This window comes from Phocoena phocoena, chromosome 21, assembly GCF_963924675.1.
Source record: "Phocoena phocoena chromosome 21, mPhoPho1.1, whole genome shotgun sequence".
Classification (NCBI taxonomy): Eukaryota; Metazoa; Chordata; class Mammalia; order Artiodactyla; family Phocoenidae; genus Phocoena; species Phocoena phocoena.
In genome coordinates this window covers 5,941,093-5,956,099 of record NC_089239.1, presented here as the reverse complement: position 1 = coordinate 5,956,099, position 15,007 = coordinate 5,941,093, and the positions used below count along the sequence as shown (strand labels likewise).

The 15,007-nt window shown below is 35.1% G+C and overlaps 1 protein-coding gene across 1 annotated transcript in view; it reads left to right on the top strand.

Annotated features, from left to right (window-relative positions):
• LOC136141918 (disintegrin and metalloproteinase domain-containing protein 32-like) overlaps positions 1–14,502 on the top strand; it is a 136,023-nt gene extending 121,521 nt beyond the window's left edge. Inside the window, exons 19-20 of the mRNA XM_065900074.1 lie at positions 13,106–13,205; positions 14,339–14,502. Of these exons, the coding sequence (XP_065756146.1) occupies positions 13,106–13,205; positions 14,339–14,502 (264 nt within the window). The remainder of the gene's footprint in view (positions 1–13,105; positions 13,206–14,338) is intronic.
• Positions 14,503–15,007: the final 505 nt, after the last annotated feature.

The following is a 15,007-nucleotide window of genomic DNA, read 5'->3' as shown; positions in this document are numbered from 1 at the left end:
TTTCAATTTCTGTACTAGTGATCGGCCTTGCAGATTTTCAGTTTTTTCATAAATCTTTCAGTCTTTAAAGATTGCATGATTCTAATGTCCATTTATTTTATTTTTATTTTAATTTATTTTTTAACATCTTTATTGGAGTATAATTGCTTTACAATGGTGTTAGTTTCTGCTGTATCACAAAGTGAATCAGCTATATGTATACATATATCTCCATCTCCCTTCCCTCTTGCATCTCCCCACCACCCTCCCTATCCCACCCCTCTAGGTGGGAACAAAGTACCAAGCTGATCTCTCTGTGCTATGCGGCTGCTTCCCACTAGCTATCTGTTTTACATTTGGTAGTGTATATATATCCATGCCACTCTCTCATTTCGTCCCAGCTTACCCTTCCCCTCCCCGTGTCCTCAAGTCCATTCTCTACATCTGTGTCTTTACTCCTGTCCTTCCCCTAGGTTCTTCAGAACCTTTTTTTTATTTTTAGATTCCATATGTATGTGTTAGCATATGGTATTTGTTTTTCTCTTTCTGACTTACTTCACTCTGTATGACTGACTCTAGGTCCATCCACCTCACTACAAATAACTCAATTTCATTTCTTTTTATGGCTAGGTAATATTCCATTGTATATATGTCCCACATCTTCTTTATCCATCCATCTCTCAGTGGACACTTAGGTTGCTTCCATGTCCTGACTGTTGTAAACAGTCCTGCAATGAATGTTGTGGTGTTTTTTTAATTATGGTTTTCTCAGGGTATATGCTCAGTAGTGGGATTGCTGGGTCATATGGTATTTCTATTTTTCGTTTTTTTTTTTTTACATCTTTATTGGAGTATAATTGCTTTACAATGGTGTGCTAGTTTCTGCTTTATAACAAAGTGAATCAGTTATACATATACAAATGTTCCCATCTCTCTTCCCTCTTGCGTCTCCCTCCCTCCCATCCTCCCTATCCCAGCCCTCTAGGTGGTCACAAAGCACCGAGCTGATCTCCCTGTGCTATGTGGCTGCTTCCCACTAACTATCTATTTTACGTTTGGTAGTGTATATATGTCCATGCCACTCTCTCGCTTTGTCACAGCTTACCCTTCCCCCTGCCCATATCCTCAAGTCCATTCTCTAGTAGGTCTGTGTCTTTATCCCTGTCTTACCCCTAGGTTCTTCATGACATTTTTTTTCTTAAATTCCATATATATGTGTTAGCATACGGTATTTGTCTTTCTCTTTCTAACTTACTTCACTCTGTATGACAGACTCTGGGTCCATCCACCTCATTACAAATAGCTCAATTTCATTTCTTTTTATGGCTGAGTAATATTCCATTGTATATATATGCCACATCTTCTTTATCCATTCATCCGATGATGGACACTTAGGTTGTTTCCATCTCCTGGCTATTGTAAATAGAGCTGCAATGAACATTTTGGTACATGACTCTTTTTGAATTATGGTTTTCTCAGGGTATATGCCCAGCAGTGGGATTGCTGGGTCATATGGTAGTTCTATTTTTAGTTTTTTAAGGAACCTCCATACTGTTCTCCATAGTGGCTGTACCAATTCACATTCCCACCAACAGTGCAAGAGTGTTCCCTTTTCTCCACACCCTCTCCAGCATTTATTGTTTCTAGATTTTTTGATGATGACCATTCTGACTGGTGTGAGTTAATATCTCATTGTAGTTTTGATTTGCATTTATCTAATGATTAATGATGTTGAGCATTCTTTCATGTGTTTGTTGGCAGTCTGTATATCTTCTTTGGAGAATGTCTATTTAGGTCTTCTGCCCATTTTTGGATTGGGTTGTTTGTTTTTTTGTTATTGAGCTGCATGAGCTGCTTGTAAATTTTGGAGATTAATCCTTTGTCAGTTACTTCATTTGCAAATATTATCTCCCATTCTGAGGGTTGTCTTTTGGTCTTGGTTATGGTTTCCTTTGCTGTGCAAAAGCTTTTAAGTTTCATTAGGTCCCATTTGTTTACTTTTGTTTTTATTTCCATTTCTCTGGGAGGTGGTTCAAAAAGGATCTTGCTGTGATTTATGTCACAGAGTGTTCTGCCTATGTTTTCCTTTAAGAGTTTGATAGTTTCTGGCCTTACATTTAGGTCTTTAATCCATTTTGAGCTTATTTTTGTGTATGGTGTTAGGGAGTGATCTAATCTCATACTTTTACATGTACCTGTCCAGTTTTCCCAGCACCACTTATTGAAGAGGCTGTCCTTTCTCCACTGTACATTCCTGCCTCCTTTATCAAAGATAAGGTGACCATATGTGTGTGGGTTTATCTCTGGGCTTTCTATCCTGTTCCATTGATCTTTCTGTTTTTGTGCCAGTACCAGACTGTCTTGATTACTGTAGCTTTGTAGTATAGTCTGAAGTCAAGGAGCCTGATTCCTCCAGCTCCGTTTTTTGTTCTCAAGATTGCTTTGGCTATTCGGGGTCTTTTGTGTTTCCATACAAATTGTGGAATTTTTTGTTCTAGTTCTGTGAAAAATGTCATTGGTAGTTTGATAGGGATTGCATTGAGTCTGTAGATTGCTTTGGGTAGTAGAGTCATTTTCACAATGTTGATTCTTCCCATCCAAGAACATGGTATATCTCTCCATCTATTTGTATCATCTTTAATTTCTTTCATCAGTATCTTATAATTTTCTGCATACAGGTCTTTTGTCTCCTTAGGTAGGTTTATTCCTAGATATTTTATTCTTTTTGTTGCAGTGGTGAATGGGAGTGTTTTCTTGATTTCACTTTCAGATTTTTCATCATTAGTGTATAGGAATGCCAGAGATTTCTGTGCATTACTTTTGTATCCTGCTACTTTACCAAATTCATTGATTAGCTCTAGTAGTTTTCTGGTAGCATCTTTAGGATTCTCTTTGTATAGTATCATGTCATCTGCAAACAGTGACAGCTTTACTTCTTCTTTTCCAATTTGGATTCCTTTTATTTCCTTTTCTTCTCTGATTGCTGTGGCTAAAACTTCCAAAACTATGTTGAATAAGAGTGGTGAGAGTGGGCAACCTTGTCTTGTTCCTGATCTTATTGGAAATGCTTTCAGTTTTTCACCATTGAGGATGATGTTGGCTGTGGGTTTGTCATATATGGCCTTTATTATGTTGAGGAAAGTTTCCTCTATGCCTACTTTCTGCAGGGTTTTTATCATAAATGGGTGTTGAATTTTGTTGAAAGCTTTCTCTGCATCTATTGAGATGATCATATGGTTTTTCTCCTTCAATTTGTTAATATGGTGTATCACATTGATTGATTTGCATATATTGAAGAATCCTTGCATTCCTGGAATAAACCCCACTTGATCATGGTGTATGATCCTTTTAATGTACTGTTGGATTCTGTTTGCTAGTATTTTGTTGAGGATTTTTGCGTCTATTTTCATCAGTGATATTGGCCTGTAGTTTTCTTTCTTTGTGACATCCTTGTCTGGTTTTGGTATGAGGGTGATGGTGGCCTTGTAGAATGAGTTGGGGAGTGTTCCTCCCTCTGCTATATTTTGGAAGAGTTTGAGAAGGATAGGTGTTAGCTCTTCTCTAAATGTTTGATAGAATTTTCCTGTGAAGCCATCTGGTCCTGGACTTTTGTTTATTGGAAGATTTTTAATCATAGTTTCAATTTCAGTGCTTGTGATTGGTCTGTTCATATTTTCTATTTCTTCCTGATTCAGTCTTGGCAGGTTGTGCATTTCTAAGAATTTGTCCATTTCTTCCAGGTTGTCCATTTTATTGGCATAGGGTTGCTTGTAGTAATCTCTCATGATCTTTTGTATTTCTGCAGTGTCAGTTGTTACTTCTCCTTTTTCATTTCTAATTCTATTGATTTGAGTCTTCTCCCTTTTTTTCTTGATGAGTCTGGCTAATGGTTTATCAATTTTGTTTATCTTCTCAAAGAATCAGCTTTTAGTTTTATTGATCTTTGCTATCGTTTCCTTCATTTCTTTTTCATTTATTTCTGATCTGATCTTTATGATTTCTTTCCTTCTGCTAACTTCGGGTTTTTTTTGTTCTTCTTTCTCTAATTGCTTTAGGTGCAAGGTTAGGTTGTTTATTTGAGATGTTTCCTGTTTCTTAAGATAGGATTATATTGCTATAAACTTCCCTCTTAGAACTGCTTTTCCTGCATCCCATAGGTTTTGGATCGTCGTGTCTCCATTGTCATTTGTTTCTAGGTATTTTTTTATTTCCTCTTTGATTTATTCAGTGATCACTTCGTTATTAAGTAGTGTATTGTTTAGCCTCCATGTGTTTGTATTTTTTACAGATTTTTTCCTGTAATTGATATCTAGTCTCATAGCATTGTGGTCGGAAAAGATACTTGATACAATTTCAGTTTTCTTAAATTTACCAAGGCTTGATTTGTGACCCAAGATATGATCTATCCTGGAGAATGTTCCATGAGCACTTGAGAAAAATGTGTATTCTGTTGTTTTTGGATGGAATGTCCTATAAATATCTATTAAGTCCATCTTGTTTAATGTATCATTTAAAACTTGTGTTTCCTTATTTATTTTCATTTTGGATGATCTGTCCATTGGTGAAAGTGGGGTGTTAAAGTCCCCTACTATTATTGTGTTACTGTCGATTTCCCCTTTTATGGCTGTTAGTATTTGCCTTATGTATTGAGGTGCTCATAAGTTGGGTGCATAAATATTTACAATTGTTATATCTTCTTCTTGGATCGATCCCTTGATCATTATGTAGTGTCCTTCTTTGTCTCTTCTAATAGTCTTTATTTTAAAGTCTATTTTGTCTGATATGAGAATTGCTACTCCAGCTTTCTTTTGGTTTCCATTTGCATGGAATATAGTTTTCCATCCCCTTACCTTCAGTCTGTATGGGTCTCTAGGTCTGAAGTGGGTTTCTTATAGACAGCATATATATGGGTCTTGTTTTTGTATCCATTCAGCCAATCTGTGTCTTTTGGTGGGAGCATTTAGTCCATTTACATTTAAGGTAATTATCGATATGTATGTTCCTATTCCCATTTTCTTAATTGTTTTGGGTTCGTTATTGTTAGTCTTTTCCTTCTCTTGTGTTTCTTGCCTTGAGAAGTTCCTTTAGTATTTGTTGTAAAGCTGGTTTGGTGGTGCTGAACTCTCTCAGGTTTTGCTTGTCTGTAAAGGTTTTAATTTCTCCATCGAATCTGAATGAGATCCTTGCTGGGTAGCGTAATCTTGGTTGCAGGTTTTTCTCCTTCATCACTTTAAATATGTCCTGCCAGTCCCTTCTAGCTTGCAGAGTTTCTGCTGAAAGACCAGCTGTTAACCTTATGGGGATTCCCTTGTGTGTTATTTGTTGTTTTTCCCTTGCTGCTTTTAATATGTTTTCTTTGTACTTAATTTTTGACAGTTTGATTAATATGTGTCTTGGCATATTTCTCCTTGGATTTATCCTTTATGGGACTCTCTGTGCTTCCTGGACTTGAATAACTATTTCCTTTCCCATATTAGGGAAGTTTTCAACTATAATCTCTTCAAATATTTTCTTACTCCCTTTCTTTTTCTCTTCTTCTTCTGGAACCCCTATAATTCGAATGTTGGTGCGTTTAATGTTGTCCCAGAGGTCTCTGAGACTGTCCTCAGTTCTTTTCATTCTTTTTTCTTTATTCTGCTCTGCAGTAGTTATTTCCACTATTTTATCTTCCAGGTCACTTATCCGTTCTTCTGCCTCAGTTATTCTGCTATTGATCCCATCTAGAATATTTTTAATTTCATTTATTGTGTTGTTCACTATTGCTTGTTTCATCTTTAGTTCTTCTAGGTCCTTGTTAAATATTTCTTGCATTTTCTTTATTCTATTTCCAAGATTTTGGATCATCTTTACTATCATTATTCTGAATTCTTTTGCAGGTAGACTGCCTATTTCCTCTTCATTTGTTAGGTCTGGTGGGTTTTTATCTTGCTCCTTCATCTGCTGTGTGTTTTTCTGTCTTCTCATTTTGCTTATCTTACTCTGTTTGGGGTCTCCTTTTTGCAGGCTGCAGGTTTGTAGTTCCCGTTGTTTCTGGTGTCTGTCCCCAGTGGCTAAAGTTGGTTCAGTGGGTTGTGTAGGCTTCCTGGTGGAGGGGACTAGTGCCTGTGTTCTGGTGGATGAGGCTGGATCTTGTCTTTCTGGTGGCACCTGTATTTCTGTGGGAAGATTACCAGGAGTGTGACTGCTTGGTTGAAGGGTATATATGTTTAAAATTCTAATATAAATCTGTTAAAGCCATATTTCTTTCCCAAAATGCCCAAACACTTTTAAATTTACTTGCAATGTAAACAAATACCTCCTCTACTTCATCTGTCTCCCTTACCCCCAATCTTCTTGAGCTTGAGATCTAGAAATATTCCTTTGAACACTCTGGGCATGTCAAATAAAACTTATCTGGAGCGTAAATTTGTCCAACAGGGCAATTGTTGACCTGCTAACAATCTAAGTTCTCACTCCTTCAAATTCACGGACATTGCTTATTCTTTTCTTCCCCATAAAATAAGTAGTACTTACTCATCATTGAGGACTTTGAAAATTTAGAAATCTAAAGTAGAAAGCAAGAAATTAACCATATTTTTTTTACAATACAGAGTTAACTCTTCTCCTGCAAGCTTTTTTCTTTGTCAATATATGTACATGTGTACATATGTATAAATTCATTTATTCATTCATTCATCAAATGTGTTTGTTTGTGTGAGTATGCAAATTTATCCATTGAGTCACTGATTCAACAAAGCAGACATGGTAATATATATAAAGGGAAATAGCTTGCTTTTTTAATCCCACACATTTCTCAAGAACTTTTCCATGCTTTAAATATTGCCTAAAAATCGTTATAAGAAACAATATTATTTACAATTGGCCCTTCATATCCATGGATGTGGAACCTGCAGATATGGAGGGCCAACTGTACTATCCAGTTTATATAAAGAACTTTGATATCTACAGGGGTCCTGGAACCAATCCCCATTGGATACTGAGAGATGACTGTAACTTTTTTATTTTAACCATTCTGTTATGTTAAATGTCATATGATATTTGATTCTTCATTATTATCAAAATTTGCTTTGATGAACAAACTTGTACATAAATATTTGTAAGCATTCTTGCTATTTCTATGGGATAGATTCCCAAAACGAGAATTATAGAGTATAAGGGGGTTAATCCTCTTTAAGATACTAACCTACAATTTTAAATGCTTTCCAATAAGTTTTATAAATTTATTCTATGGGAATAGGCATATAAGAATGCCTCTTTCATTTCTTCCTCTCAAGTCTAAGTACTATTTTATTTTTGATATTTGCCACCTTGATACACAAGAGAAAGTTCTTCACTATGGTTTTAATTGTCTCCTTTGACTGTTAGTGAGATTGAACACATATTCATGTTTAATAACCATGTGTTGATCAGTAAATTATCTATTCCTGCCTTTTGCCCATTGGTGTCTAAGATGTGGTTCCATGTATATTATTCATTTGCCAAATATGTATAATGGCTGTTTTATTTTCTTTACCTATCTATTCTCATACCAGTATAATATTTTTTTACATTTATAGCTATTGGTAAAAATCAAATATTTATATTGATATGGCAAATTTTCTAATTATCCCATTTTTAGATTATTTATTCAAGACTTTGTTATTTTCAGGATAGTTTTATGTTTTCTTCACATGATGTTACATATTCCTTGTTAAAATTATTTATACGTATCACATAGTTTTGTTACTGGTGTGATTAGGGATCTTTCCTCATTACATTTACTGTGTAAGAAAGTTAATGATATTTGCATATTCATTTCTATTCAGGCAACTTACTAAACTATAGAAAATTTTTGAGGTTTTTGGTAGACAGTCATCTCTTGAAAATAACAGTAAAATTACCCATTTATTTCTAGTGGCTGTACTTTCAGTTCTTTCTATTGCTTTATTATATTGACTGGATCTTAAAGGAAAATTGAAAATAATAGTGGTTATTTCCTATAGGTACCTTGGAAGTCAACCTTACCCTCTGATGCAGTGTGTCTCAGATTCTTCTTGAGTTATCCAGCCCTATTTATGTAATCAATCACTCTGAGAAGCTCTGGTACTTTTGAAAAGGGGATGATATTCAAGGCCATAATTAGATCCCTAGGGGTACACACTGTATTTTTTTTCACATGAGGAGAGACACAGTGGAGAAACAGTGAGGCTACTATCTGCTGTTTTTAAAAGAATTACCCTTTTCTCAGAAGTTCATGGATTTTTTGGAGTATGGAAGAATACATGGATCTTTAATCACAGTTTTGCCATAAACAAGTAGAAAGCTGGAAAGAAATGTATGAAACAACAGTTTTCAGATATTAGACAATAGGCAGCATAGGGCTTTATTCTTTGAGAGAAGGGAAACAAAAGAGATGTGATTTCCCTGGCTCTCCTCCTATTGTCAGGTTTTGGACTGCAGTGCCTTGGGTGGGATTGGACTGAGCGCAGGCTCAGTAGCTTGAGGAGAAGGAGATTTGGCATTATGAGAGATTAAAGTGGTTGGAATCTGTGAGGCAGTGTTCCAGGGAAGAAGCATCGATATGCAGGAAGAGGTTCAGAAATTTGCATAGAGGTCCTTATGGGTCTATCGATGAAGATCAAACCACACAAGACCAGGGAAGGAATGACAGAACTGTTAAGCTGAACAATTTTCAATGTTTACAGAAGGCTGGGAGTTAATTTAAGTTACAATCAGTCAGAGTGAAGAGGTGTTTTTGAAAACCTGGGACATTCACTAGAGATCCCAGAAGAGTCATGCTTTACTAGTAAAACTAAATTAGCCTTAGAGCAAAGGATATTCTAAATCTGCCCTATCAAAGTTTAAAAACAAGCCTTGATCAAGCTGTTCTGCAAGTAACTTAACTGCCTACCAGCACCAATGTGGCAATCTTTAAAGGAAAACAACACGTTCTACAATATGATATTCACAGTATCCATCATAGCATTTTAGAAAGTAACAAACATACGAAGAAGGAGAATTATGTGACCCATACCAGGAGAAAAATTTAGTCAAGAGAAATAGACCCGGAAGTGTTAAAAATGATGTAATTAGTTGACAGGGATTTTAAAAAGCTATTACAAATATTCTCTTGGATTTAAAATAAAACATTAACACGGTAAGAAGAGAACTGGGAGATATAAAAAAGCACATGGAATTTATAGAAATAGGAAAACACCATAACTGAAATGAAAAATTCTTTGGATGGTATTAACAGCACAACTGACACAGCAGAAGAAAATGTCAGTGAACTGAAAGATAAGGCAATAGAAACTATTCAAACTGAAACAAAAAACTTAAAAAAGACTGAAAAAAAATGAATCAGTGACCCATTAGATGCTGTCAAATGGTTCAGCATATGTGTAATTAGTGTTGCAGAAGAAGAGAAAGAGGGGAGGCTAGAAAAAATTTTAAGGAATTTTCAAAATTTGATAAAGCATGAACTCAAAGTTCCAGGAAGTTCAATAAATCTCAAGCCAGAAAAACACAGATACATACCAAGACACCTTATAACCAAATTACTGAAATCAACAATAAAAGTAGGTTTTTTTTAGGCTGAAAAACAACTTTTATTTATTAAGAATGAATAATGATATATAATAATGAAAATAATAATCAAGAACTAATAATGTATCAAGAAGAAGGATTATTACTGACTGATACACGTAACTGAAAAGCTCAAGCATGGCTAGATTCCAAGACTCAGATGATGCTGTCAGGGTTCTGCCTCCCTCCATCCCTCGATTTGGCTCCCTTCCCTCTAGGATTCACTTTCATGCAGACTCTCCACACATGTGGTAATACAAGTGGCATTCAGCAGCTCTAAGTTTAAATCCTACCAGCAGTAACTCTGAGACAAATAGCTTCTCTTTCTAAAGGGTTCCAGTACATTGACTAATTGGCCTGATCCGGTTCATGCACCAACCTCTGGGCATGGAAAGTGTGATGCATGGAAGCTGGGCAGGGTCACATCCCACAGTAACCACTCTGCCAATTTATAAAGGATTCATTTCCCCCAAGAAAATTTCAGATACTTTGCCAGCTGAATAGTGTAGATTCTGGGAAGAAAAAAATAGCAGATGTGTTCATTACTATTATCTTAAGACCATAACCACTTAACCATATTTCTCAGATAAAGAGGTTTACTGAAATAGCTATGTGTGTGATGGTTAAACTATTACATTGAAAAGGGACATTGAGTGATTAAGTCTACACCAATGTATTCATGAAGGTAGTCTCAAATGCCCACAAACAATATTGAACACAAGAACAAATGCTCAACTTTGGCTTGTCACAATAATAAATGGCAATAAAAAATATACAAAGGACCAAGAACAGAGATTTGAGGCCTAAAATCCATATATATACTGTGACTTCTGCTCACCCAAGGTTGATTGAAACAGGTAGCTTCCAATTAATAAAAGAGGTGGTTGCTTTAGTTATAAAAAGATAAATTATTGGTGTTCAGTCAGTCCTATTCATTCTGAAACAAACATGAAAGCGAAATATGTTCTTTTGTCCCCATTTTTTCCCCTAACAATTTCAAAGTTACAGAAACACTGAAGACTATTACAATGACATCCACATACCCTTCACTTAGATTTACCAGTGATTAACCTTTTGCTGTACTTGCTTTCCCTAATAAAGGGAATATTTCAAATGTAGTCAGAGGAGAAAGATACATTGCATCTGGAGGAACAACGATAAGAATGACTCCAGGCTTCTTATCAGAAAATATGTAAGACAAAAAAAAATGAAATGACGTCATTTAAGTGTGAGAAAAAACCTGTCATTTAGTGTTCTATATCCAATGAAAATATTTTAAAAATTAAGGATATAAAAGAATTTTTTCAGATATAAACATCTGAGAAAATTTGTTGCTAGAAGATATGCACTAAAGGAAATATTAAACTATGTTCAGATGGAAGGAAAATAATGTCATATGGAAATGTGGATCTACACAAAGCAATGAAGAGTGCTGGAAATGAAAAAGATGTGGATAAATATAAAATAGTGTATTTCATTTAAACTTTTAAGAAGACAATTGACTTTTTAAAGTAAACAATAATAATGTATTCTGGCATTTATAGCATATTTAGGCAAAGTTGTCTGTTGTTTCTATTGCTGTGATTTTCATTTGCATTTCTCTTATGATTAATGGTGTTGAGCATCTGTTCATATTCTTGGTGGCCATTTGTATACCATCTTTGGAGAAATATCTACTCAAGTCCTTTGCCCATTTTAAAGTTAGGTTATTTGATTTTTTTGTTGACTTGTAGGATTTCGTTGTATATTCTGGATATTAACCCTTTATCAGATATATGGTTTGCAAGTTTTCTGTTCTATAGGTTGCCTTTTCACTCTGTTGATTGTTTCCTTTGATGCACAAACGTTTTTAAGTTCGTTGTGTAGCCATTTGTCTATTTTTACTTTTGTTGCTTGTGCTTTTAGTGTCATATCCAAGATATCATTGTGAAGTCCAATGTTACGAAGCTTTCCCCCTATGTTTTCTTCTTGGCGTTTTATAGTCTTAGGTCTTACATTTAGGTATTTAATCCATTTTGAGTTAATCTTCATATATGGTGTGAGATAAGGGTCCAACTTCATTCTTTTGCATTGGGTATCTAGTTTTCCGAGCACCATTTGCTGAAGTGATTCTCCTTTCCCCATTGAGTGGTCTTGGCACCCTTGTCAAAGCTCCTTTGACTATATCAGTAATATGTTTACCAATAACAGTAACTGAATAGGTAAATGGAGATATGGGAAAACCTTTTTATAGTATAAACAATATAGAAGGAATAATGGAGTTAAATAATTATCAGTGGATGCTAAAACTAGTGGGTGAAAGTTTTACGAGGACCCAGATACTTTCATAATCTCACAAGTATCTCCTCACAAGTTGCTTATTAATTACAAATGGAGGCATGGTAACTTACAGTGGAAAAAACTTGGAAGACAGCACCTTAACCAAGTGATCCAAAAGTAACGACACAGTATTATGACAAAGTGACAACATGGTGTCTCCTGAGAAGGACGAAATATTTCTGTGAGGTATTTCACAGCAGACATATACATACACACACAACAACATGAAGGTGATGTGATAGAGCTAAGGCAATGGATACCCCAAACAGAATACTTTTTTCCTGTACATTTAAGCCATGAAATAAAGAAATTAGATTCATGTTCTTAAGTTGAGATCTTAGAAATTGAGAGATGTTTTATATTATTTTGAGAAGTAGCATAGCATAGTGGTCAAGGGCAGAGACTCTGAAACCAGATAGCTTCAGTTTAAATCCTGTCTCCATCACTTACTAGCCATGTGACCTTTGACAAGTTAAATATTTATGCCTCAGTTTATTCATCTGTAAAGTAGGAATAATAATAGTCCCAACCTTATAGGGCTATTGTGAGGATTTGATGAGTGAATCTATATAAGTGCGCAGAATAGAGACTCACACATAGCGAGCACCATAAAGTTGTTTGCTCTTATTAATTATTTAATTACAGAAATTAATTATCTGATGCCCTCTTGGAATACAAAAAAACCTTTGCTTAAAGATCAAACAAACAAAAGCTAACAAATTAAACAAACCTGATCCTGGTCAAGGGCAGTATTATGCTAGTAAATGTTTACCAACTAGTGTGAGGAAGGGTAACGTCCTCATTTGTAAGTACAAATACTTCAAACTACCCCATGATGTCACTGAACTTGGAGATGGGAAGAGATGTTACACACTCAGCCCTGGGAGCTGATACTGGCTGGCTCTAACACACCACTGGAATGGTCTCATTTGCATTAGAATTTATGTAGGTGTTTCTGAAATTGCACACTAAATTTTCTGGTGAACATTTGAAGGTGTTAAATTTTCCAGGTGCAGATATTGTGAGCCTCACTTTACAGCTGCTTTTTAGCGTGTGTGTGTGCGTGTGTGCACTTTAGGCTAAAAAACCAAGCATTCAATGTGTAGAATTCTCTCTCTAAATAAATCAAATAAAATTACACTAGATGAAAATACAAAAGTAAGCTTGATGATCCAGCTGATAATTTTACTTTCTATGAGAAAATATTTTTAAATGATCATTTGAATTAAAAAAATGATTCTAGGTGTGCACTTCTGAGATGACGTGCAACTGTTCTAGTGGCTACAGCCCTCCAGATTGCCAAGCGCGCTCCAGAATACCTTCCAGATTGCCTGGGGGACAGGGCAAGTATCTCTCTCTTCTTGTATCCAGTTAATAAAATTCTCAAATTGCTTACCTTCGCAAAGACAAAGTTCGATTTTTGACACTTTGAAAGAAACCAGTATTTGTAATTAAAAGGTAAATAGGCTGCCTCAAGAAATAGACGCCAAATATGCTTTCTTAATCTTGTTTTTTGTCCTAATATTAATTTTGAATATGATGGAAGCTGAGGGTATCTTTTAAAATTTTTATTTAGTTATGTCTGACTTTCTCCTTTAAACTGTCTTTCAACCTTTTCCCCCTTTTATGCCTGATCCTGTGGTCTCAGCTCTATACAAACAACACACCCTGTGTCCAGCACTGTTAATATGTGTCTGTTATAGAAGAAATAAAGGAAATAGAAGATAAGTTTTTAGTCTGGCGTTTATAGTTTAAATGATAAAAATCTATTAATCGCTGCTAAAGAGATGACAGAAGGGGCTAAAACAATATTCTGTTTGTTCACCATGACTTTAGTTTTCGTCATTCATTCATTGATTTAGCAAATATTTATTGAACTCCTAATATATACCAGGTGCTCATCATATGGCACTAGGCATGTACAGTAAGCAAAACAAAGTCCCACTCCTCATGGAATTTAAAGAATACCCAGTGTTAACTAGCTGCAGAATTAGGATTAGGAATCAAGTCTCCTATTTTTTATGGCAGTGATGTTTTAGTAGCACTGCAGTGACTCCGCATGTAAAAACAGATCCCTAAATGCCAAAGAGCCAACAGTCTAATAAAGAAAAACAGGATATGCACCGATATAGTGGAATTCTGTGATAATGCACCTTTTAACAATGCAAGTTTGTTGGATAACCTTACAAGCAGATTATATATCACTGAAGTTTTGGGGTCCCACTTATAGTGGGATTTTGCTGTAGCTGTTGTATAATGTAGAATACATTGGAACTTTCTGGAACTTAGTTTCTATTCTTTTAGAATGAGAGTTTATAGAGATAGTCTCAAGTATTATGATTCTATTATTATTTTTCCATGTTCCTTGAATAACAATAAAAATTAAGAACATTGTAATTAGTTTGCTGTAACTTGAAAGTAAAAGTAGGCAGCTTAATTTTTTTACTCTGATTTTTTAATGTATTTTTATTTTTAGGTTTAATCAAGGAAAGAGGTTTTGAGAAGGCTGGGAAGAAGCAGTGGCTTTTGGGTATCTACATTGCTTTACCTGTTCTCGTCGTAGCAACCATAGTAGCTGTTTCATGGAAGCCTTTGAAAAAGTGGTTCAGCAAGAAAGAGGAACCCCAAAGTAGCGAGTAAATTGAATTTGTGTTCTGAAGTTAAACTTTAGTACCATTTAAATCTAGTCACATATAAGGAAATATTATGAGCAGCCATAATACTTTACATTTTACAGGAATTTTGAATGCTACATCAGTATCTCATTTAATTATTTGAGATAGTTTTGAATATCCTTATTTTAAAGATGCAAAAATTTTGGAATGTGGTTTTAATGACTTGCCAACGTTATCACCTTGGTAATTGAGAGAGGAAGAACTAAAATGTATCCATATCTATTGCTTTCAAATGCCTGGCGATCTGTGTCACCTACAGGAGAAGTACCAGAAGTATTTATTTGTAATGCAGATTTATGAGCCATATCACAAATGAAATGTTTCAATTTGCATTGCTGCCTCATGTAAGAAATAATTTTAAAAATATTCTCTGGGAAAAGTCTTCAGAAAGCAAATTTATAATTTAGTATATAAAATATTTTTATTTAAAAATATAGTTCAAAAGCAAAGACAGAACAAGGTGACAAACA